This window comes from Sinocyclocheilus rhinocerous, unplaced genomic scaffold (genome assembly GCF_001515625.1).
Source record: "Sinocyclocheilus rhinocerous isolate Xijiao unplaced genomic scaffold, SAMN03320098_v1.1 scaffold792, whole genome shotgun sequence".
Classification (NCBI taxonomy): domain Eukaryota; kingdom Metazoa; phylum Chordata; class Actinopteri; order Cypriniformes; family Cyprinidae; genus Sinocyclocheilus; species Sinocyclocheilus rhinocerous.
Genome location: NW_015626872.1, coordinates 1,222,401 through 1,247,229, shown reverse-complemented (window position 1 = coordinate 1,247,229; position 24,829 = coordinate 1,222,401). Strand labels below are relative to the sequence as shown.

Below are 24,829 nucleotides of genomic sequence, written 5' to 3'. Positions count from 1 at the left end.
AGGTGTGAAAGGGAATGTGTCTCCCTCGTCTGCTTGTGATCCATTTGACCAAAACGCATCTTAACACCAGGTGTAAACAGGGCCCTTGAAAGTTGTGATGGTTCAGCTGTTCAGGTGTAGGTTGTCAGCTCGTTCCACCAGAGAGGAGCAGAAACGGTCTGGAAATCGACTTTGTGTCGTTGTGAAGAATCAAAGCCCTAAAAGATGCTTTTGCATGTAGTCTTTTGCTGCTGTCATCAAAGAATACTGTGTGTTTGGATTCACAGATGATCCACAGTTACATGGAGCACTTGGAACGTACCAAATACCAGCAGATGACGGGAGAGACCACAGACAATACGAGTCAGAGCAGAATTAGGTGAGGAGGTTTCTGATCTCATTCACAAATACTACACTATATTTCATCCACCTACACAGTTTCTAAAACCAGTTTCTGTGTGTATAGCTATAATTAATAGTTTTTGCTTTACTGTTTATGCCAGTTCCATATAATGCGGCTGTGATTTTGCACTTAAATAACCCTCGTGAAGTCTCCCACATGCATGCACGCAAAATCTGTGAGCCTCTCCTAATGTAGGTCAGCGGTTTGTGTGTGTCTCGGCTGAGTGTGATATGGAGGGATTGAGTGAGAGAGAGAATCGTCTGGCAGATGTTAATGAAGACAGAAGCAGTGGGATGGATGGCTTGGTGATTGTGTTATAGACTGACAGCATGAAAATTGAAGCATGAAAATGTGTATTTCACAGAGGCTTCACAAGCATAACGTGACATGGTTTCTACAGGGGTTTCAGTGATGGCCGGCTCTAATCTGTTCACGCTTATAGATACAAACATTGTAATAATAAGGATCCCCCAAAATTGTGATCCTAAAAATACAGTTATATTTTCACTATGTGACTGGAAAATAGTAAGTGTGATTTTAAAGACAACATGTTGTATGCAAATTTAAATGAATTGATAAAAATATTAAATAAAAGTTTGTAGCCAGTAAGATTTTTTTAAATGTTTTTTTTTTTTTTTTAAAGTCTCTTCTGTTCATCAAGGCTGTATTTATTTAATACATTTAAAAAAAGTAAAAATTTTGAAATATTATTACAATTTAAAATAAATGTTTTCTTTGTCAATATATAGTAAAATGTAATTTATTGCTGTAATCAAAGCTGAATTTTCAGCATCATTACTCCAGTTTTCAGTGTCACATGATCATTCAGAAATCATTCTAATATGCCGCTTTGCTGCTCAAGAAACATTTCTGATTATTATCAATGTTGAAAACAGTTGTGCTGCCTCATATTTTTGTGGAAATTGTGATGCATTTTATTTTTCAGGATTTGTGAATGAATATAAAGTTTAAAAGAACAGCATTTATTTGAAATAGAAATCTGTTGTAAAATTATAAATGTCTTCTGTCACTTTTGATCAATTTAATGCATCCATGATCAATTAAAATATTAAGTTCCTTAAAAAAAAAACATAATGACGCAAACAAAGAAGTCCATTCACATCTATTTGTATAAATGTGTCACTACATAAAAACATGCAAGTACAAAAGTGTTGTCATTTTGGTAACACTTTACTTAAAGCCTTTATGTATAATGCATTATAAAAGTAGTTTTAATGCATTAATTGTGCCTTGTTATGCACCTTATAATGCAGTATACAATCTCATAAATAATTGCAACCACAGGTAATACATTTTATAACACTAATCAATTCATTGTTACACTACGCATTTTAAATTCGGTTATAATTATTTACAACAAGATATAATGTATTACAACGCACATGAAATATTTTAATGCGTTATACCCTTTAATAACCCTTTATAATGCATTATATATAAAGGCTTTAAGTAAAATGTTACCCTTTTTTTTTGGAAACTATGACAGAATAATCAAAGCTAATTTTCAGACATTAGAAAGACGAATGAAATAGTAATTGTCAAATTAAGTAAATATTAGCTTTTTTACACTCAAATGTTTCGATGGACACCCAGACCGGACCACAGTTTGAAAACCCCTGTCCTAGACTGAGCCATGTTACAAATGTTGTGAGAATCATGTGTTGCTTGTGAAGGTCATGCCTGTTGGTTTATAGATGGATTTGTTCGGAGAGTCTATCTGCTGAGAGGATTATGGGATTATTTAAAAAAAAAACTTGATCATATTCGGAAAAATCTGCAGTATGTGGTGTAAGTCAGTCCTCTTACAATTCAAGCTGATTTTTACACTGATACTAGTTTTATTGTACAAAGAATTATTTTTATTTCAGCATTGACTTTAAAGAACAATTTGTTTTATATTGAAGCCTGTTTCTGCCACTGATAAAAAAATAAAACAAGGTAATTGCACCTTTTTATCTCCTAATTCAAATTTCTTTTCTCAGAATTGCATGTTTCTGTTACGCATTTCTTAGAAAAGATGTCAAAATTGTTAGATAAAAAGGTGCAATTGCATTGTTTTATATTTTATTCATAAAGTCGCAATTGTGAGATATAATTGCAAGTTTATATCTCACAATTCTGACTTTGACACGCAATTCTGAGTTTATATCTCACAATTCTGGCTTTTTATTTCTCACAATTGCGAGTTTACTTCTCGCAATTCAGATTTTATTTCTCGCAATTCTGACTATACAGTATTACAAGCAATTGCGAGTTTATATCTCGCAATTCTGACTTTATTTCTCACAATCGCGAGTTTACATCTTGCAATTCTATCTTTATTTCTCATGATTGCACGTTTATATCTCCCAATTCAGATTTTATTTCTCGCAATGTGACTTTATCCAGAATTCTCACTTCTTTTCTTGCAATTGCGACTTTAGAATTGCGAGATGAAAATTACTTTTTAATTTTTTTATTCAGTGGCAGAAATGACTTCCATAGTTTTATACTCAGTGGTGTTAAAGACAGAAAAACCTTGCAGTATTTAATATGCATAATGCCATAAAACAAGTTGCACTTTGTTATATTTTACACTGCATAAATACAGTACATGCACTTCAAAGTCAGGGATTGATTCACCTCATGCTTGTTAGCAGGTGGATTGGGCTTTTGTGCTCTCTGGAGACAAGCTAGAGTATGTTTGTTGTTCTCTCTGATCTGCGTATATACGCATCTATTCCCACAACCAATCAGCTGTGGGATAGAAACCGGAAAACGCATAGCATAATGCCATAAAACAAGTTGCACTTTGTTATATTTTACACTGCATAAATACAGTACATGCACTTCAAAGTCAGGGATTGATTCACCTCATGCTTGTTAGCAGGTGGATTGGGCTTTTGTGCTCTCTGGAGACAAGCTAGAGTATGTTTGTTGTTCTCTCTGATCTGCATATACGCATCTATTCCCACAACCAATCAGCTGTGGGATAGAAACCAGAAAACGCATTCAGAATCAGTGCATAAGAGCTGTTCATTAGGCAACAGAGGAGTGCGTGAGCAGCACACAAGAAAAGACAGCTGCTGCAAAGCCGCTCGTATGTGTATGTGTGTGTGTGTGCGCGCGTTCGCCGTGTGGATGATGTCACAGCAGTGAGAGGCTGCAGAGCCGCGCTCACACACACACTCTGATCCTCGCGCTGCTGTGCCGGTGTTGATGGGATTGTTTTCGCGTTTCGGGGGGCAGCGGGCGGCCCATAGTGCGTGGAGGCAGCCATGAGTCCGGGATGCATGCTGCTGTTTGTCTTTGGCTTCGTGGGGGGAGCGGTGGTCATCAACTCTGCCGTTCTGGTTTCTCTCTCCGTTCTGCTGCTGGTGCATTATTCTGTCTCTAACGGCCTGCCCGCCATCACACACTCCCTGCCCCGCATCAGCAGGTACGCAGCGACAGTATGTGTGTGTGGATGATGCCTAGTTTTCTTCTCACTGGCTGTCATATCCTCTTCAAGTTAAGCTTCTGTTTTCCCTGCATTTCTGTCAGTCTGTGTTTGTATTTTACTGCGTTGCTTGTTCATCGTGTTTGAGACGAGTCGAGAGAATGTAGTAAACAAGAGTGGATCAAGCATTGATGCGGCGAGAACCGGCAGAGCTGAGAGTCACACAGCACAGAGTTCATTTCTCTTGTCAATACAGTGCAGGGTTCTGTCTCTTTGCTGGTGTTCTGTCAGAGAAATGCATATCATTCTTTGTGGCTTCACTTATTCTGTGTGGCTTCATTTTGTTCTGTGCTTCCATACTTCCTTAGTGCACTAGAGTTGCATTCAGTACAGCTCCAATTGAACACCTGATATTGTTTGATGCTTTGAAGAGCTTTCTGTTGATTGTTTGGAGATGTTAAGCAGGTTTCATGTTTGTGGTGTCCTGTTCGGGTGATTGAAATTATAAAACATGTATACATTGTAACCTGAGCTTTAATATTTAAAATAAAAAAAAATAAAAAAAATAATGAGCCCTACACTTGTAACACTACCGTCAGATAAATATATAATATATATATTTTTAAATGTATTCATCAAGGACACATTAAATTGATCAAAAGTGACAGTAAAGCTGTTTATAATGTGACACAAGATTTCTATTTCAAACAAATGCTGTTCTTTTGAAAATTATTTTCATCAAAGAATCCTGAAAAATAAAATGCATCACAGTGTCATGTATCAGTATTTCACAAAAATATTGGGCAGCACAACAGTTTTCAACATTGATAATAATCAGAAATGTTTCTTGAGCAGCAAATCAGCATATTAGAATGATTTCTGAAGGATCATGTGACACTGAAGACTGGAGTAATGATGCTGAAAATACAGCTTTGATCACAGAAATAAAGGACACTTACAACATATTCACAGAAAACAGCTATTTTAAATTGTAATTATATTTCACAGTATTACTGTTTTACTGTATTTTTGGTCAAATAAATGCAGCCTTGGTGAGCAGAAGAGACTTCCTTAATCAAAAGCCTTACCAACCTCAAACTTTTGAACTATAGTGTATTTTAACATCATTAAAATGACTTGGAGGTCAAAATGTGCTTAATTGTCATGACAGTGTCACAAAAGTTTAAATAAGTTTCCAAAGTAGACTTTTTTTTTAATTGTTAATATTTATTGTACTATCAGTGGGTAATTCTGTAAAGCTGACAATAGTTTTCTTTTCATGAGCAAAGCTAAAGACTGATAAATATAATTTGGGTAATAAAAAATGGATACAAATGTGATTTAATATTCAACAAATAGCCATTTCTGACTGTGATATGCTAACATAACTTCAGTAGATTTTGAAAGTGATTTTGATTGTTTAGAAAGCTTGTTATCCTGCTGTTAACTACCTCTAATTTATCCTGACTCCAGAGAGCAGCTTGCTTTGTTTCATCGCGAGAATTGAAATACTTGCTTTCTGTGTTTTGATAAAAGGGAAACTGTTCTTGCTTCTGAACCCATCAAAGATTCATCTTTTTCATCTAGCTTTTGTATAATTTAGTTGCAGATAACTGGACTTGGCTTGCTGTTCCAATGCAAACATCATATTAGTTGCTTTTGACCAGTTTCTTCCAGGATTTCTTCTGGTTCTGCTTTTATAAATAGTCTGAAACAGAAACTGCCTGTGCTGTAATAGCTCTTCATGAATTGAACTTCGGACCTGAACTTCTACAACTCAACCTTTATTGCATGACATATGTGACTGTCACTACGTGTCCTCTGACGTGTGTGATTACGCAAGGTTTTGCCTTCAGCATGAGTATTGATGTGCGTTCATGGAGCTGTCTGATGTACGAAGCTCTGATATGCATTAATTTACTCCCTTTTATTTTCACTTAACACACGTCACTGAGGTGCACTCGACTTTTGGGACGCTTGTTCCTCTGTAGAGATACAGCACGTCTGATTAGTTGCGTTATCGCAGATTTTTGTGGTAGTAGTTGAAATTCACACTTCCTCAAATTTGGCAAAAAAAAACCTGTGCTTACATTTTTTCCTTACTGTACTGTTCCAGCTGAATAGAGTGAATCCTGCTCATGTGAGCAGAGCCGCTCTGAATGTGCAGTCAGCAGGTTCAGGCTCTGAATGCAGCTCTATGGCAACCCACAACAGGAAGACAGACAATCAGAGAAGACAAAAGAAAAGCCCCATCAATCAAACGCTCCTCTGCTCTCCTAGAGGAGCTCTGATGTTTGTGCTGTTTGCTAAGGCACATACTTCATGCACCTAAATCTAAAAACCTGAAAACGTGCACCATAGACTTCTATTGAGACATGTATAAGGATCAGAAAAGCATAAAGACTCATGTTGGCTTGTTGGCTTGTCACTGATCCAAAGGCCTTAGAAACCACTTAAAACACCTACTGGGAATGTTGTCAGTCCGGTTGTAACACTGTGGCAATGAGTTTTTTGCCAAAAAAAAACTGTGTAAAAATGCAGTGAAACCAATGCAATATGATTTCATCTCCACCCTAAACTTGATATGAAATTGTTGAAAAACATGCTCCATTCATATCTGAATAAATCTGAATAAAGGACATTATGTAATCTATAATGTTTACTATTTAGTTCATAATTCGTTATTGCTGTTGCTCATATTTCTTACACCCAAAACAGACAAAAACATATCATAGACTTGCATTGAGATGTGGAAGAATCAGAATAGGGCCTTTCGCACCGCGGGAACCTTTTCATAGTACCAGAACTAATTGTGGAACTACCCACTTTTTGGCGTTTTCGCACCGCCGGAACTGGGTGCGATTTTAGTACCGGACTGCCTTTTTCGAGAACCAAATTAGCTCCTACTCCGGAGCAGGGTCTAACCAGCACAACTGGTCCGATCACAGCGTCTTCCATCCTCCTGTTGTTAATGTTGTTTTTCTTTGTTTCTGTTGTTGAACGCCGCGCACAAATGACGACGCTGTCGACTGGCTTACGTCACTTCTTAGTACACACTCTCGGTGCGAATGCAACCCTTTAAATGGTACTGGGAAATAGTTCGCGCAAAATCGTCCCAGTACTTTAGTACTGTACATTTAGTTCTGGAACTAAAGCGGTGCGAAAGGCCCTAATGTCATAAAGACTTGAGTTCGCTTTTTGACTTAGCAACACCCTACTTACCTCTCCAAACACCCTAGAAACCCCTTTAAACTCCTTACTGGGAAATACTGGGAAAATTGTCAGTCCAATTGTAGTGGTACCATCATAGTGGTAGTGAGTCTTTAGTCCGAAAGCATTTACATTTAGTCATTTAGCAGACGCTTTTATCCAAAGCGACTTACAAATGAGGACAATAAAAGCAGTCAAAACTAACAAAAGAGCAACAATATATAAGTGCAAATGACAAGTCTCGGTTAGCCTAACGCAGTACACGTAGCAAGGTATATATATATAATAATGCGTCGTTCACTTGCAGAACGCAAGCTTCTAGAGGCACATAAATCTGAAGTAATGAATTTAGGTAAATGGGTGCAGAGCCAGTGGTGGTTTTGTAGGCAAACATTAATGCCTTGAATTTTATGCGAGCAGCTACTGGTAGCCAGTGCAAATTGATGGTCAGAAGAAGAAAATGGAATAAAAATCTAGTTTAAGCCAATGTAATTCTTGTTTTGGTAGCAGTATAGTGTCATGTCTACCAAATACTTGATATGAGCTGCTGCGAAAAATGCTCTGTTGATATCGGAATACAAGACATTATGTAATCCATAAGGTTTCTTGCTTAAGTGTTCAATCGTATGTTTTGTGTGTATTCAGGAAGGAGCGTCCTGTCTCTCTGGGTATTTTTTCATTGCCGGGAAGTGATGTGATGACCCCCGATCTGCACAGGGAGGCTGTGGAGACTCCAGGAACGGACACATGGAGATACAACAATATCAGCCACCCGCGCTCCAACACCAGCCTTAAGGTGAGAAACACACCGGTTTGCAGATAATTTACTTATATTACATCCCTAGTTTGGGAGCGTATGGTAAAAAAAGGCCTAATTTTTAAATATATAAAAAGCCTTAAAATATTCCTTAAAATAGAGTAGGACTGGGTTGACAGTTGATTTCTCGATTAACCAATATTGATTCTTAAATCCCAAGATCAATCTTTTAGTCTATGCTGTTTTGTGTTGATGCATGAATGAACCGTAACAAAATATTATTTACAGTACACATGCCATCCAAAAATCACCATAAACTTTGTGCTTTGTTACTTTTGATATGAAAGTCTCAACTTTCATAGTGATATTGAGTGATATTGTGTCAAATCACGTAAAAGGTTTGTGTTGCCTGACTTTGATGACTGTCTTCAGCACAGTTTGCAGATGTAAATTTATGTTTATTATAAAAAAACAGTCACATCGGTAAAAATTGTAACATCCTCATTTTTATATGGTGAAATGTAATTATTATGACTGAGTTTTCTTTTAATTAACCATTGGTCTTCCATAGGAGCATACATTTAGATCATGATCACCACAGTTAAAACCACACATACCAACGCACCTCAATACCATGGTTAAAAATGTAACTATATATTTTCTAGGTAATTGTATCTAAATCTACATTTAGTATAAATGCACAAATGCTACAACTTAATCACAAAAAATAATGTAGTTATATTCCATTACTCCTTTAATATATTTATGTCTACATTAATAATATAATAAAATTCCATATGAATATCCCACATTTCTAACACAATAGCATGGTGCAGTTAGTGTTACTACAGTAAATCCATGGTAAATGATGACGATACAATTCTCAATACCACAGCAGAGTATTAGGGTAACTGATATTAGTAACAAACAAAAAAGTCCTCAAAATTATTAAAAAAAATAATGAAACTGTCGGTAATAAACAAAAAATTCCTCAATTATTTAAAAAAATAATTAAACTGTCGGTAATAAAAAAAAAAAAAAAGCAAAGGACAAATGCAATAAAATAAAAAGATACAAATGAAACAAACTGTGCTTTAAGGTTTTTTTTAAGTCTCAAGTATTCATTTAACAGAAATGAATAATCAAATGTAAAATAAAACCGCATATATAGTCTTCACTGTAAGAATTGAACTTCTTTGTTTCTTATTAAAGCTGCAAAAGTCCTTCACTCAAGAGCAGTGTGTGATTTTGTCTTTGTTTTTGTTATTTGATTAATATTAAGCACACAGTCAAAGCAGGAATATAGCCGCTGTCACTTTAAGAGCCGCACGGATCCAATTTTACCGTTACATATGTGTTTTCTTTCTCAACTGTTTGTTCATTTATTACATGACCGATGAAGGTTTACATGAATAATCACGAAGCGCCGCATTTTTAAAACATTTTTGCGTGTATTTGACCATTTAGTTGCGCAGCTTGACCTAAAGTTGACTTTACATGTCCATGTTCTGTTCCGGAGCGCATGCACAGAAATCTTCCAGAGGAACAGCACAAGTTCTCTTTAGCGCTTTTAAAACCATGAATAAATCTTATACACTTCAATAAAGCAAGCACATGCCTTTTTGCAAAAGTCACGTTACATGATTTTACTGATTTGCATGTGAAATTGGGCTTTTATGGAGGAACGATAGCGCAACGCTGGAAAAGGGGCGGAATGGGGCACAATAATCGTTTTATCTCGATTATTGTCTTTTCATAATCGTTGGAGGCCGAAATCGAAACTGTATTTCGATTAATTGCACAGCCCTAACGATAATTATGGTTATCGTTTTATCACACAGCCCTATATATATCCAAATGAATGAATGTCAAATCAAATCAAATCAAGAGCTTGTGAATCGCATTGAATTTTAAAATGTGTGCCAATTCCCAGCCCCACTAGCGAATCATCATGTTGTCATCATCAGTGCTATTCTGTTGACAACAGCACCCAGAGCAGGCTGTTATCTGCTTCCCAGAAAGTGAACATGGGTTTGGGGGGAGTAAAAGCGATGACGACACCGTTAGTTTGTATTGAGGGAGTTTCACTCTGAATGGATCTGCGCAGAACATATGTTTAAGAAGCCTGAGCGGCACTGCCAGCGGGAAGGAAGCTCATTCTGAGGACCTGCTGTGCCCTGCATGCTTAAACAGAGCCCTAACAGGGCCAAGAGCCAGACAAACAGGCCAGGGCTGATCCTGGGTCAGTTCTCAGCATTACAAAACATCCTCTTTTTCCTGCTCTGGAACCTTCCATCTCCCATAGAGATACATGCACTAGGCCCCTTCATACATATTCATGTTAATGAAGTAATCGTTTGCCATCAACCTCTTCCTGCCGTGTTAATGTTCACAACCCTCTCAAAGCTCAAGACAAACAAACCATTTGACTCATGTGCTCCCTAACTGGGTAGTTCTCACCCAGAAGATTTTGAGTAACAAATGTAGAAGTTACAGAATCTGCCATTGGGAAAACCCATCTTGACTGACCACTAGACTGATCTGAATCCTTTCCTCTTCCCTGATTCACATTGATTTTGTCAGCAACGATGGCAATGTCAATCTCTCACGTTTTAGAATAGACTGACCTTGAAGCCTGTCTCAATGTTGAGCCTGATGCAGGAGTTTTTGAAGGATGACGGTCATATTTCAGCTCTCAGAAGCAGAAGAGTGCTTACACTGCTGGAGTCTGATGGTGTGTGATGAGCATTTCCGCCCTCAGAAATCCTTGTTTACTTCTGTACCACCTCATTTTATTCTCCCCCATAATGAAGATTTCGTTCTTTTCCACTTTATATGCACTTCTTTACAGTTCCATGTCTCACTATTTTTCATATACCAAGTATTGCTTCTATATTTTCCACTTAATTCTTGTTTGTGTGCAAAAATATTCTTGACTGCTTTTTCTGTTACAATTTGACCTACTTGCTTTTCTATTTTCATCTTGAAAGATACGAGAACATAATTTCTTTTGTGTGTGTGTGTGTGTGTGTGTGTGTGTGCATGACATCCAGAAGATAAAATAGACATTATAGCCACACATTAATATTTTTAATTCATTCCCTCATATTAAATTTTTTTTTATTTGTAATATAAATAAGTCTGTTTTTTTTCCTACTTAGTCATAGAAAAGTGCAGAACCCTCTGCATGACATGAAGGAAAAAAATATACATATGCATACATATATACATATACATACATTTATACATAGACATACAGTATACATACATATATACATATACAGTTAAATCATGTCCACTATAGGGTTGTTTATCTAAATTAATAAGTTGTGGGAGTTAATTGTTAATTCATGGCCACTGTATCTTGTTTTTTCCCCCTGCATGTCATGTGTGTGGAGCTCTGTGATCTTTTATGTGGAGTATTTGGTGTTACAATTAGCTGAAATAATCAGAGGAGTTGTTAAAGATTGACTAATTGACTGATAATTAACAAAGTGTTGTTGCATTGTCAAACTTATTATTTCAGTTAATAAGACTTATTACCAAACAATCAATGCTGTTTACGCACACTGAATGAAGATTCAAAATAAAAGTTCTGGCAAAAATATTTTTATATTAAAATATACAGTATTTTATATGATAATCTTCATGTAGTGTGCAAACAGCATTGTTTGTTTTGTTAAAATGAACATTAACCACTCTTTCCAATTCATTTGGAAGAAAGTGCAGAGCAGTAGGTGCTACATCCAGACAGAAACAGCCCATCATTTGGCAGCTTATCTGTTTATGAATAATATTATCTTTTCTGCTTCATCCATATTACTTCATCGTGACTCACTGATGCATAAATCAGCCTGATGTCAAAAAGTTGTGAAAGCTCAAGCCCTTTTTAATGCAGTCTTTTGACTTCTGAAAGTCACAGTAGGTGTACATCAAGCTCTGTTATTTCAAAAGATCAAAGAATATTTGATTTCTCATTATAAGACCCCATCAAGGCCACTGGTGAGTCGTCTGAGTTTCAGAAGCACAAAGGCTCCATCAGACTCCCACTGTGGACTGATACAGACTGGCCTTTGTGCGCTCCGTGACTCTGCATTTCTCTCCATATCATCCCCCAGAGTCTCAGCGCTGCTGCTTCTGAGAGCCTACTAGGCCATCACTTGCTGTCAGCCTCTCCTCAGGTTAAACAGCTCTGAACTGCCACATTGAGAAAAAGTGGGCACATGCTGCCATGGAAACCCGAGAGAGTATGGGAGCATCTTGCAGCCAGGGTTTTGTGTGTGCGCACTTGTGCTTTTGTTGGCTTGTGCGCATATGTCAGGGAGAAGAAAGAGCGCTTTGAAGTTTGTGCTTTCCAAACAGGAGTGTAAAACCTATTATCGGTCCCTGCCGCTCCCTGTGGATTAGTTGTACTTCCATAACCGATTGATTATAATGAGAGCTTTGGTTCTTTATATAGAGCCCAGTCACCAGGTGTAGTGCTGTTTGAAAAGTCACATTAATAATACATCTCATTATCTGAAGAGCTGGAGGGCAGCGGCCTCAGAGTTCGAAAACTGGCCTAATTTTTGCCAAATTTGCCACTGTACTGTTTTTCTTCTGTGTAGACAAACAAACAAAACAAGAAATGTCAACATTCACATTTTCACTCATGTATCTTCTGATATTCTTTGTCAATAGAGAAAGACATTCGGAGCATGTGAGCGTTCAGGCTCATTGGAAAAACTTAAAAAACGTACATATACATACAATTCACCGCAGTTTCTAGCTGAAATGAACACGAGTGGCAGTAAAACACCACAAGCTTTTATTCCTTTTCACACAAATTATGATTAAAGTGGCAGATTATTGATTAATAAAGACTTATTTTCGCATAGTTCCTTGCGCAATACTATCCTATGAGCTCAAAACAGTTTTATTGTAGTGCATGATTTGTAAACTAATACATTTTGATATTTGTATCTCATAACCCACTTCATATGTTTGTCTTTTCTGACCCAGTAAACTTGCTCGGTAACGCACCCGGTACAACATTGCACTTGTGAAGTGAAGCGCTTGGGTACGAGTACATTAAAACACGAGATAAAATCACATGGTTGATTCAGCGAATGTGTTTTTATCTCACATTTGCTTTTGTAATCACATGATCGGGTTAGCTTTTGGGGTCGGGTTAGGGTTCAAAATGTGATACCACATTAACCTTTTAGTGCTTTTCATTTCTGAACTGTCGTGATATGTACAACAACCAACATAAAAAAAAAAACAGATTCACATTCATCTCTTGGATAAAACAAAATTCATTTTTATCGCCACACACTGGACATTTGACTTTGAAAAGTGTATCTTCGCTGAGTATCTGGTTTGACTCTGAAATGCATCACATTATGGAAATTAAAATGGGTTCCCATTGTTATTTCATGTTGGTTTTAAAGCTTTAGTTCAATCTGGCTCCATTAAAAAGTCCACCATAAAATACACAAAGTTTCCTATAAACTGTCTGTCATGCTTTTTGATTGACCATGGGATTATGTGTAATCCTGGCCTACAGTTCATTTTACTGTAGTTACAGCTTAATCTGGATTTGACAAGCAGGCTCCTAATGCTTTTTGGGGAAGGACTGACCTGATTTTCTTTTTATATAATGCTCATGCAGTTCCCATCAGCCACCTGGCTGAGTGCATGATAAACAGAAACAAGGGGCAGTGTTGCTCTACCTATGTGTTGCTTACTGTACGTTTCTCTCTGGGCAGCTGGAGGCGAATGAATCCCTCAGGAGAGGGGATGGTAAGAGTTCACAGGAGAATTTGGAAACCCAGTGGAGCGACTCCAGTAAGGTAGTCCAGTCTGCTAGTCCTGCCATAACCTCCGTGGCAGCTGCAGCGTAGTGTGTAGTGTGCTCTGTTTGGCTCGTCTCCACACCCCTTACTGTTTTTGTATCGATAGTGAAAAGTGCATTCATAGTCCACAAACTGCTGCCTGCAACCACATACTAACATTTAAACAACATATAGGTCAACTCATGGGAGTGAGTACCAAATAAATAGCTTACAAATGTAGTCAATATCCCTGGTGATGTTTGAGTTAAACTGTAGTTTTGGTTGTAGTCAGCATCTGTGTGGTTGATGTTATTGCTTGCAGTTTCACTTGCAATTTTCAATGTGGTCCAAATAATATTCCCGGTTATTTTCAACTTCTAACTTCTCAAAATAGCAACAGTGTAAACCATCTTTACGGTGCTTTTGTATCTTTTATGAAGCTTGAAATAACTTTATTTAAAGCTTCAGTCTCTATTCATTGTATTGGGGGAAAAAGGCCAGTGAATAATAACCTGGAATATTTATTTAAGTTTATATATTGTTTTTAATGCCACTAAATCATGCGTGTTTTGTGTGTCAGTGTTTTTTCCCCCACTCAAATTTTGTACTTTCTGTCATGATTTATATTGGTAAAAGCTCAACTGAATGTTCAAAATGTAGACTCAAAAATCATATATTTTGTTTGCTGCCGTTTTCTCTCTGATCATCAGTCCTTTAATGTTTTTGAAAGAAGTCTCTTCTGCTCAGCAAGGCTGCATTTATTTGATCAAAAATACAGTAAAAACCGTGAAATATAATTACAACTTAAAATATTATTACAATTTAGCTGTTTTCTGTCAATATATTGTGAAATGTAATTTATTGCTGTGATCAAAGCTGAATTTTCAGCAACATTACTCCAGTCTTCAGTGTCACATGATCTTCAGAAATCATTCTAATATGCTGATTTGCTGCTCAAGAAACATTTCTGATTATTATCAATGTTGAAAACAGTTGTGCTGCTGAACGTTTCTGTGGAAACGATCACACATTTTATTTTTCAGGATTCACAGATGAACAGAAAGTTTAAAAGAACAGCATTCATTTAAAATAGAATTTTTAGTTTTTAACATTATGCATGTCTTTACTGACACTCCTGAACAATTTAATGCATCCTTGATGAGAAAAAAAAAATTCTTAGTCCAAACTTCTGGTATGTAAGTGAAGATTGCTTATCTCTGCTATATAGTATGGTCAGTGTTAATTTAATTACTTAAAGCCAGTTAACAATCTTTCTAAATTAATCTGCATGCAGCATGTCTGTCCTCATCGCAGGACAAGAGCATGGTGTGCAGAGCATGAGGTGATGATATTGTGTTAGTCTTTATGATTAATGTGAACCGTACCCAGTCTCATTTAGCACATAAGTGCGATCGATGGCTGTTTATTCATATATACTTGATATGACTCCGTGCTTATTGCTTATGCTGCTGGTAATGCTTGATGGGTTTGTTTTCAGGATGAACTTTCTGATGCCGGTAGGGGAGAGTCCAAATCCGGCACGACCATGTCTGCAGCGACGTCAGCTGTAGCGATGGACACGCCGCGGACGGAGGAGGCCGAGGGTTTGAACAGGAACCTGGGCTCAAGCAGCGCTAAACCCGACAGCAGTAAGAACATCGGCGTACAGCATGCTGTGGCATCTTCAGGTGACTCCTAATGTCACAGTCACAGTAGACAATCCAAATGCAATTTGTCTCCCTCCCGTTAATGCTCTTCTTTCGCTGCTTTGCTCAGGGTTTCCATTTTAAGCCTTGAAATTTAGTTTAATTAAATTTAAGGCAATAAAAAGCAAAACAGTGAGATGCATGATTTATTTAATTATATGATTTATCACAGTTTTTGTGTTTATTCTCCATAAATGGTGCTGTGTGTGGCTCACTTAAAATGATGTCAGCTCCCCTTTTGAAACAAACTGCATTTATTTGATGTACATGTGTTCAAACTACGATCACACTGTCTGCACCAAAGCCTCTAGTGTGAAAGTTAAATAATGTATTATACAGATGAATTTTAACACGTTAGACCATTTGAAACGCACCTAACTGATACATCTTTGTGCTCAGGAGCCGATCAAAGTGAGAATGCAGAGCGATCAGAGGTCCAGGCGATCATTGAGTCCACACCAGAGCTGGACATGGATCTGAGTGGATGCAAAGGCTCCAGGTACGTCCACACTGATTCAATCATTCATTCACAGTGCTTTCCTTATCACACCGACCCAGCAGCTTATGTTTTCTGCTCTCAGAGGATCTTCATTCCATACGCACTTTCAGCAACCATCTGGACATTGTTAGGCGAAGCGGCTTTCTCTGTCTTATGTCTGTTCTTCATCTTGGTTTGTTTCTAGCACTCCCACTAAAGGCATCGAGAACATGGCCTTTGACCGTAACACTGACTCTCTCTTTGAGGAGCTCTCATCAGCAGGAACCGATCTCATAGGAGACGTGGATGAAGGCGCTGATCTGCTGGGTAAGTTCTCAGTCAACCAGAGCTCAGATCAGCATGCTTTCTGCCTTAAACTGAAGGAACAGTTCAACCAACAAATGAACATTTACTCATAAAACCTGTGTGAATTCCTTTCTTTCTTAAATGATGGATTTTTGAAGAATATCCTGGCCACTCATCAATGTAATGAAAGTGAATGATATTTGAGGCTTTCATGCTCGATAAAAGTATCATATAAGTCAATGACTACATTCCAAGTCCTCTGAAGCCATACAGTAGCTTTGGAACGGACTGAGTTAAGTTTTTTTTTTAAAAATTTTTTTTTAATAGTTTCCTTGCACTTCACAAGACTGACATCTGATTTATGAATTAATTGTTCTCTTAAACCGGATCTTATTGATTAAAATAGTTCTTCCATTTCACAGAGCTGGTCTGAATGATTGGTTTAAGAATCAAACTGATCCACTTCTCAAGTGGCTCACTTAAAATGATGTCAGCTCCCCTTTTGAAACAAACTGCATTTATTTGATGTACATGTGTTCAAACTACGATCACACTGTCTGCACCAAAGCCTCTAGTGTGAAAGTTAAATAATGTATTATACAGATGAATTTTAACACGTTAGACCATTTGAAACGCACCTAACTGATACATCTTTGTGCTCAGGAGCCGATCAAAGTGAGAATGCAGAGCGATCAGAGGTCCAGGCGATCATTGAGTCCACACCAGAGCTGGACATGGATCTGAGTGGATGCAAAGGCTCCAGGTACGTCCACACTGATTCAATCATTCATTCACAGTGCTTTCCTTATCACACCGACCCAGCAGCTTATGTTTTCTGCTCTCAGAGGATCTTCATTCCATACGCACTTTCAGCAACCATCTGGACATTGTTAGGCGAAGCGGCTTTCTCTGTCTTATGTCTGTTCTTCATCTTGGTTTGTTTCTAGCACTCCCACTAAAGGCATCGAGAACATGGCCTTTGACCGTAACACTGACTCTCTCTTTGAGGAGCTCTCATCAGCAGGAACCGATCTCATAGGAGACGTGGATGAAGGCGCTGATCTGCTGGGTAAGTTCTCAGTCAACCAGAGCTCAGATCAGCATGCTTTCTGCCTTAAACTGAAGGAACAGTTCAACCAACAAATGAACATTTACTCATAAAACCTGTGTGAATTCCTTTCTTTCTTAAATGATGGATTTTTGAAGAATATCCTGGCCACTCATCAATGTAATGAAAGTGAATGATATTTGAGGCTTTCATGCTCGATAAAAGTATCATATAAGTCAATGACTACATTCCAAGTCCTCTGAAGCCATACAGTAGCTTTGGAACGGACTGAGTTAAGTTTTTTTTTTAAATTTTTTTTTTTAATAGTTTCCTTGCACTTCACAAGACTGACATCTGACTTATGAATTAATTGTTCTCTTAAACCGGATCTTATTGATTAAAATAGTTCTTCCATTTCACAGAGCTGGTCTGAATGATTGGTTTAAGAATCAAACTGATCCACTTCTCAAGATCCGTGGAGGGGAAAACTATCAGTGAACAGCGATTTAGATTTGTTATCATATGACTTCAAAACTACTGTATTGGTGCTTTTGTTGTCTGACATTTGAAAGCGCATGATTCAAAGAAGGTTATTATAGTTAACTAAAAATATCTTTAAAAAAAAATCAATACTTGAAATGTCAAAACTACTGTATTGGTGCTTTTGTTGTCTGACATTTGAAAGCACATGATTCAAAGACGGTTATTATAGTTAACTAAAAATATCTTTAAAAAAAAATCAATACTTGAAATGATAAAACATAAAATATAAAAATTGAACTAATTTTATAATTTTCATTTAGTTTAACTTGATATATTAAAACAAACTATAGGCATATTTAAAAATGAAAAACAAATAAATTGACAAAAAAACTATAAAAATTGCTAAAACATTGCTAAAGCAAAATATTAATATAAACTAAATAGGCATATAAAAAAATCTAATACAAAAATGACAAAAACACTAAAAATTTGATAAAAATTTACAATTTAAATGAAAACAGAAAATATTAAAAAGCTTAATTCAAAATATTAATAAAAACTATACAGGCATATAAAAAAAAAAACTAATAAAAATGACACAAAAACTAAAAATTCCATTCAAATTAAATAGAAAATATAAAAATAAAATCTAATGCAAAAAATTAACAAAAACTGTAATAGTATTTCAATGATACTAAAATAACACTGACTCAAAGTGTCTACTTTTGAGTTCTATGGAAGTCCAAATTGCATGTTTGTTGTGTCTTTTTCCTTCATGTCATTCTCCTCTAATAGTGGAGACATCAGTCATTAGTTACTTTTATTCATCATCTTATCTAAGCCCATCATTCCTCACTGACGTTCACAGCCCATCTAATCATGTTGTTTTTCCTCCATGTTTGTGGCTTTTCTTTCCCCCAGACGAGTTCTCTGGTGTGTATGTTTACACTCCTCTTTATTTTGTCCTCTCATTTCCGTACATTGTATCTTCACCAGGTGCGACACGACAGGTTTCTAGCAACAAGTAACTTGTCTGTCCACACTAAAGCAAAAAAAAAGACGACAACATTAGAAAACAAGCCACCAAAAAATGCTTGTCGCAGCTGGTTAAGACAAATTCATTGTTGCTTTTTTTTTTTATTGCATCTGGTTAAGATACTGTGTTAGAACAGTTTTTATTTGTAGATCCTTAGTAATTTAGTGTCACTCTTATTTATTTTGGTCATTGACTGACCCTTTCCTTGTTTTTTGGTTTGCATGCCAATTTCAGACCTTAATTTATTTGGTAAGCATGATTTCTTGATCATTTCTATTCTCCAGAAAAGTGTTCTCTGTCTCATAAATGGTCAAATCAGCATTCGTGGGGTTTTCAGAGATCTGTGCTCGAGTATTTTTTGTCACATGAAATCTGCTTTGTATTGCTGTCATGTAGGTATGGGTCGTGAAGTCGAACACCTGATCCATGAGAACACACAGCTACTGGAGACAAAGTAAGTCATAATATGGCATTAGTATGTGGCCTGTGAAAACGCCAAACTGTTTGTATTTAGTCCATATTTACTCCATATGCAATGGTTCTACTGCCATCTGCTGTTTTAAAGGAGTTACAGCAATGCTTGAAAGAAAATCATATCAACTGGACTGAAAAGTAGAAATGACTGCAGTGATCTTGTTTTGCAAGTCTTATTAGATTCAAATGCCATTTATTACAACAGAATGATAGTATGAAATCAGTATGAAGAATATAAAGTACACAATTCTTGGTTCAGTTCATGTCTGATGTGACTGAAAGTAATAATGGCGTTTCAGTCAATTAAAGACATTTTCACTGATACCTTATTAGTTGGGGACTGGATTGTGAGTCTTTGAATGATTCATTGAAAATAATTGGTTCATAAGAGTAAATCGCCTGTGAATCAGACATGACTGGACCTGCTGTATGTGTGTTGTCTGTCTTATACAATCAAGGAGGATCAAGCAATAGAAATACATATTTAATGTCTATGTAAGGAGTTTTTCTTTTACAACACATTCAAATCAGAAAGCAAACTAATAACTTATACTGTAGATTTAGTTGTGTCTAAATAAATTATTAAAAACACACAGATTTCTGTTTCTTGAAGCTGCATTGCTGTGTTTGCTGCAGGAACGCTCTGAATGTGACAAAGTAAGTCATAATATGGCATTAGTATGTGGCCTGTGAAAACGCCAAACTGTTTGTATTTAGTCCATATTTACTCCATATGCAATGGTTCTACTGCCATCTGCTGTTTTAAAGGAGTTACAGCAATGCTTGAAAGAAAATCATATCAACTGGACTGAAAAGTAGAAATGACTGCAGTGATCTTGTTTTGCAAGTCTTATTAGATTCAAATGCCATTTATTACAACAGAATGATAGTATGAAATCAGTATGAAGAATATAAAGTACACAATTCTTGGTTCAGTTCATGTCTGATGTGACTGAAAGTAATAATGGCGTTTCAGTCAATTAAAGACATTTTCACTGATACCTTATTAGTTGGGGACTGGATTGTGAGTCTTTGAATGATTCATTGAAAATAATTGGTTCATAAGAGTAAATCGCCTGTGAATCAGACATGACTGGACCTGCTGTATGTGTGTTGTCTGTCTTATACAATCAAGGAGGATCAAGCAATAGAAATACATATTTAATGTCTATGTAAGGAGTTTTTCTTTTACAACACATTCAAATCAGAAAGCAAACTAATAACTTATACTGTAGATTTAGTTGTGTCTAAATACTGTGTTTGCTGCAGGAACGCTCTGAATGTGGTGAAGAACGATCTGATCGCTCATGTGGATGAGCTGGTGTGTGAAAAAGATGTTCTTCAGGGGGAGCTGGAGGTCCTGAGACAGTCCAAAGACAAACTGGAGGAGAAGAACAGAGAGCTGGAGGAGGAGCTCAAAAAGTTTGTCATTAGACACAGAGACATATATCAGCAATCCAGACAATTTTTTTTTTTGTGTGTGAGTGAAGCTTGTGTGTTTTTGTCCAAACAGAGTCCGAGCTGAGCTGGAGGAAGCCAAAGTGAAGACGAAAGAGGACGATGATGTAAGCAAGAGTTTGGATGCTGTGTGGATTATGATTGAAGAGCATTAGACTCCTCACCGTTCCATTAGATTTCAGTTTAGGAAGTCAACATGTAATGCCAAACGATTACTGATGCAAATTTTTTTTTAATTAGTGTTGTCGCGATACTAAAACCTAACTTCAATACAATACTTTTGAATATATCTGTATTAAGTACCATTTTAGATGCCACTGTGACAAATTGCCACAAAATTAAGGGCAAAACATTTCAACAGTATAAGATCTGAGATAGGGATATAATAACAACAGCAGCAACAACAACAATAATAATTCTAAAACAGAAATATATTACTATTGCAATACAACTGCACTGTAAAATAAAAAAAATGAGTATTTCATAAATGTATATACATTTTTTATTTATGTAAAGTTCAGTACTTATGACTTAATGTCACTTGAAAGAGTTAAACCCTCAAAGTTTTTCTTATCAACTGAAACTGCTGTATGATATTTAATAATAATAATATTTCTAAGACAGCAATATATTACTATTGTAATACAACTGCACTGTCAAATAAAAAAAAATAATATTTCATACGTATATAATTATTTTACTTAAAACTAGTAAATTTACAGTACTTATGACTTAATTTCTTCACTTGAAAAAGTTAAACCCTCAAGCTTTGGTATTTTCAAATCTACTGAGATTGGGACTCTATGATGATGATGATAATAATAATAATAATTGTTAAAAATATTAGTATTATGATACAACTGCATGGCAAAATAGAAAAATGAATATTTTATAAAAAGTATATAATTTTTACTTTACTGTAGTAAAATTACAGTACTTATGACTTAATTTCTTCACTTGCAAGAATTAAACCCTCAAACTTTAATATTTTCTTATCAATTAAAATTGCTGAGATTTAATAATAATAATTCTAAGACAGAAAAATATTGCTATTTTAATACAACTGCATTGTAAAATAAAAAAATACTTTTTATAATAATTATATAAATTTTTACTGTAGCAAAATTACAATATGCACGACTTTCAAGAGTTAAACCCTAAAGCTTTAGTATTTTCTTATCAACTGAAACTCTGCTGTCTGAGATTGAGATAAAAAAAATAACGTTTCTAAGACAAATATATTACTATTGTAATGCAGCTGCGCTATAAAATAAATATTTCACAAGTATATCAATTATTTTACTTCGCATTAGAAATAAGTGAAATGCTGCATAAAATTGGGGAAATTATGCAAATGTGAAACATAAATGCATCATAAGTGCACGTTGTGTTCCCAAATATATGTTATATGCAGAGATGTATTGATGTATACACAGTATTTTAGACAATACTATCTCAAAGGATCAGTTTTACTGTGTTGAACAATAAGAGGCCGTGTTTCTCTCAGAGTGACGTGCCGACGGCCCAGCGGAAGCGCTTCACACGGGTGGAGATGGCCCGGGTCCTGATGGAGAGAAACCAGTATAAAGAGAGACTGATGGAGCTGCAGGAGGCCGTCAGGTGGACGGAGATGATACGGTCAGTCACTGTAATCTCAGTGCTCAAACCGTCACAGCTCTGCCCTGCATCGACTCAACTGTGTGTTTCGTTCAATGCAGAGCATCAAGAGAGAATCCAGCCTTGACTGAGAAGAAAAAGTCCAGTATCTGGCAATTGTAAGCAGCCCTTTTTTGTTCTCCTCAAAGTTGTGTTATATTAGTTTGTGCGGTTTGGCGTTCAAACGTTGTTTTCCCCCTCTCATTTTATGTCCCTCTTTTATTTGTTTTCCTTCTAGGATGTAGGTAAATCTTAGAAATCCTAGTAAATCTTGCACTTGGTTTGATCCTTGGATCCAAAAATCTGTTCTTGGACATGGGAATGGGATTCCTTTAAAGCTTTAACAGCGGTATAACAAAAGCATAACAGGAATTTACAGCCAGACCATAACATTACATTAAACTTTACTAATGCTCAAGCGTTCATTACACTTGTTTTTAAAAGATTTGGCACATCTGTGTCAGTAAGCAGCCTGCGGGGGGCTTGTTTTTGTTGGTTTGAAATGCCATTCCCAGGTCATGCTGGTCTAGATGGGGTTTTGCATTTGGGGGCATTTAAGGTTTTGCATCTATTTTAAACCCATTCATTCTCCTCTTGTGTGCTCCTGTGTTTTCTGTAACCCCATTCATGTTGTCCTGTGTGTTTGCAGAAGGTGTGTTGGGTCAGGGGACAGAGCTCTCCTAAACAGATATCAGATGTTTGTTTAGATCTTTGAATGTTTGTGGAAGGATGTGCATGGTTTGGTTTGATGAAGTGCAATAATAGAAGAGCTTTATTCACGAGTTTCAGGTCACATTTGGCTAACAGCTCCTTCTAAAAGCCTTTAGGATTAAGATTATTTAATTACACAAAAACAGACCAAAATATTACATCGTAGTTTTTATTTATTTATTTCAATTTTTTTGTTATTTATTCATATTTTCTGAAACAACTATACACTTACTATTTAAAAGTTTGGGGTTTGTCAGATTTTTTTTCTTTTTAATGTTTTTGAAAGTCTCTTCTGCTCACCAAGGCTGCATTTATTTGATCAGAAATACAGTAAAAATGTGAAATATTATTACAATTTAAAATAACTTTTTTTTTTTTTTGTGAGCATTTGTTAAAATGTAATTTATTTCTGTGATCAAAGCTGAATTTTCAGCATCATTACTCCAGTCTTCAGTGTCACATGATCTTCAGAAATCATTCTAATATGCTGATTTGCTGCTCAAGAAACATTTCTGATTATCATCAATGTTGAAAACAGTTGTGCTGCCCAATATTTTTGTAGAAACTGATACATTTTATTTTTCAGGATTCTTTGATGAGTAGAAAGTTAAAAACAACAGCATTTATTTGAAATAGAATCATTTATAACATTATAAATGTCTTTACTGTCACTTTTGATCAATTTAATGCATCACTGATGAATAAAAGCATCCCAAACTTTTGAACAGCAGTGTATTGAATGGTGTAATACAGAAAGGAAGCGCCTCAGAGAAGGTTTGTTTGCAGTGATCAGGTGTTCAGCATGTGCTGTCTGCGTGTTTTGGTCGTGGTTAGATATCTGACGGTCGGGTCAGTGGTTTGTCGCAGGACTGTGTGAAGGGCTTGGCACATGTTTGGGACGTGACCCTACAATCCCATAACGGTTAACCTTTGACCTCTAACTGCTGCTGCGCTTGTGTCCGCATATGAGTCTCTGTGTCTGTGTGTCTCTCTCCCCACGTCCCTCAGTTTCAGCAGGCTCTTCAGCTCTTCATCCAGCACCACAGCGAAAAAACCCGATGCGCCGGTTAACATGAAGTACAACGCACCCACCTCACACGTCGTCCCTTCGGTGAAGAAGAGGAGCAGCACCCTCTCTCAGCTGCCTAGTGACAAATCCAAAGCCTTTGACTTCCTCAATGAGGAGTGAGTGACTTCCTGTCTGACCTCTCATTCAGATGACCTTACACTACATTATACTTTTTCTAACCTGAAGTATGACCCACATGAGTTCCATAAAACAGAGGAGAAAAACACTGCTGTAGCATTTTAGCGTGGGTCCAAAATTAACACTTAACAAGCGTTGACATTTTCTTTTACATGCAAGCAGCTCATGAATCCAGTGTTTTTAGTGTCTGTTCGGTTCAAACATTACCAAATTTGTAATAAGAATCGTCCATAAATCTGTCCTCAACAAAAGAAAAGCTTTAAGGTCTCCTAGCAGTTTTCAACCAAAAATAAGTGCTCTGTAGTTTTACATTTGAAAGCAAAGTAATTAAGTAATTAATTTTATTGTTGTTCTATAAAATTAAATAGTTATAAATAATTATTAAAATTGTTGTTGCTGTTGTTAATAATAATAATAACAATAATAATAATGTTAATAATTGTATTATTTTGTTTTACAGTACAATAGTATTTATTGTTTTGATCTTAAATTTCTCTAATTGAAATAATTATAAAATACAATTATTTTTCTGAATAATAAAAATAATTATTGTTACTGTTATTTATTATATTAATGTATTATAATATAATAAAATATAATGTAAAATAGTAATAAATCAATATGTGTATATATATATATATATATATATGTATATGTGTGTG

The 24,829-nt window shown here is 36.2% G+C and overlaps 1 protein-coding gene across 13 annotated transcripts in view; it reads left to right on the top strand.

Moving 5' to 3' along the window:
• Window positions 1-24,829, top strand: part of spag9b (sperm associated antigen 9b) — a 57,410-nt gene that overhangs the window by 20,973 nt on the left and 11,608 nt on the right. Inside the window, exons 1-16 of one of the 13 annotated variants that reach the window (XM_016527318.1) lie at window positions 271-358; window positions 7,677-7,827; window positions 13,539-13,622; window positions 14,899-14,946; window positions 15,103-15,292; window positions 15,710-15,809; window positions 15,994-16,115; window positions 18,547-18,558; window positions 18,896-18,910; window positions 19,058-19,115; window positions 20,405-20,557; window positions 20,649-20,700; window positions 22,101-22,231; window positions 22,312-22,368; window positions 22,488-22,490; window positions 23,969-24,145. In XM_016527318.1, the coding sequence (XP_016382804.1) occupies window positions 282-358; window positions 7,677-7,827; window positions 13,539-13,622; window positions 14,899-14,946; window positions 15,103-15,292; window positions 15,710-15,809; window positions 15,994-16,115; window positions 18,547-18,558; window positions 18,896-18,910; window positions 19,058-19,115; window positions 20,405-20,557; window positions 20,649-20,700; window positions 22,101-22,231; window positions 22,312-22,368; window positions 22,488-22,490; window positions 23,969-24,145 (1,430 nt within the window). In that variant the 5' untranslated portion in view covers window positions 271-281. Of the gene's footprint in view, window positions 1-270; window positions 359-3,454; window positions 3,822-7,676; window positions 7,828-13,538; window positions 13,623-14,898; window positions 14,947-15,102; window positions 15,293-15,709; window positions 15,810-15,993; window positions 16,116-18,546; window positions 18,559-18,895; window positions 18,911-19,057; window positions 19,116-20,404; window positions 20,558-20,648; window positions 20,701-22,100; window positions 22,232-22,311; window positions 22,369-22,487; window positions 22,491-22,898; window positions 22,902-23,968; window positions 24,146-24,829 lie in introns of those variants that run through there. The other 12 variants (XM_016527309.1, XM_016527259.1, XM_016527250.1 and 9 more) reach the window with 12 other exon arrangements.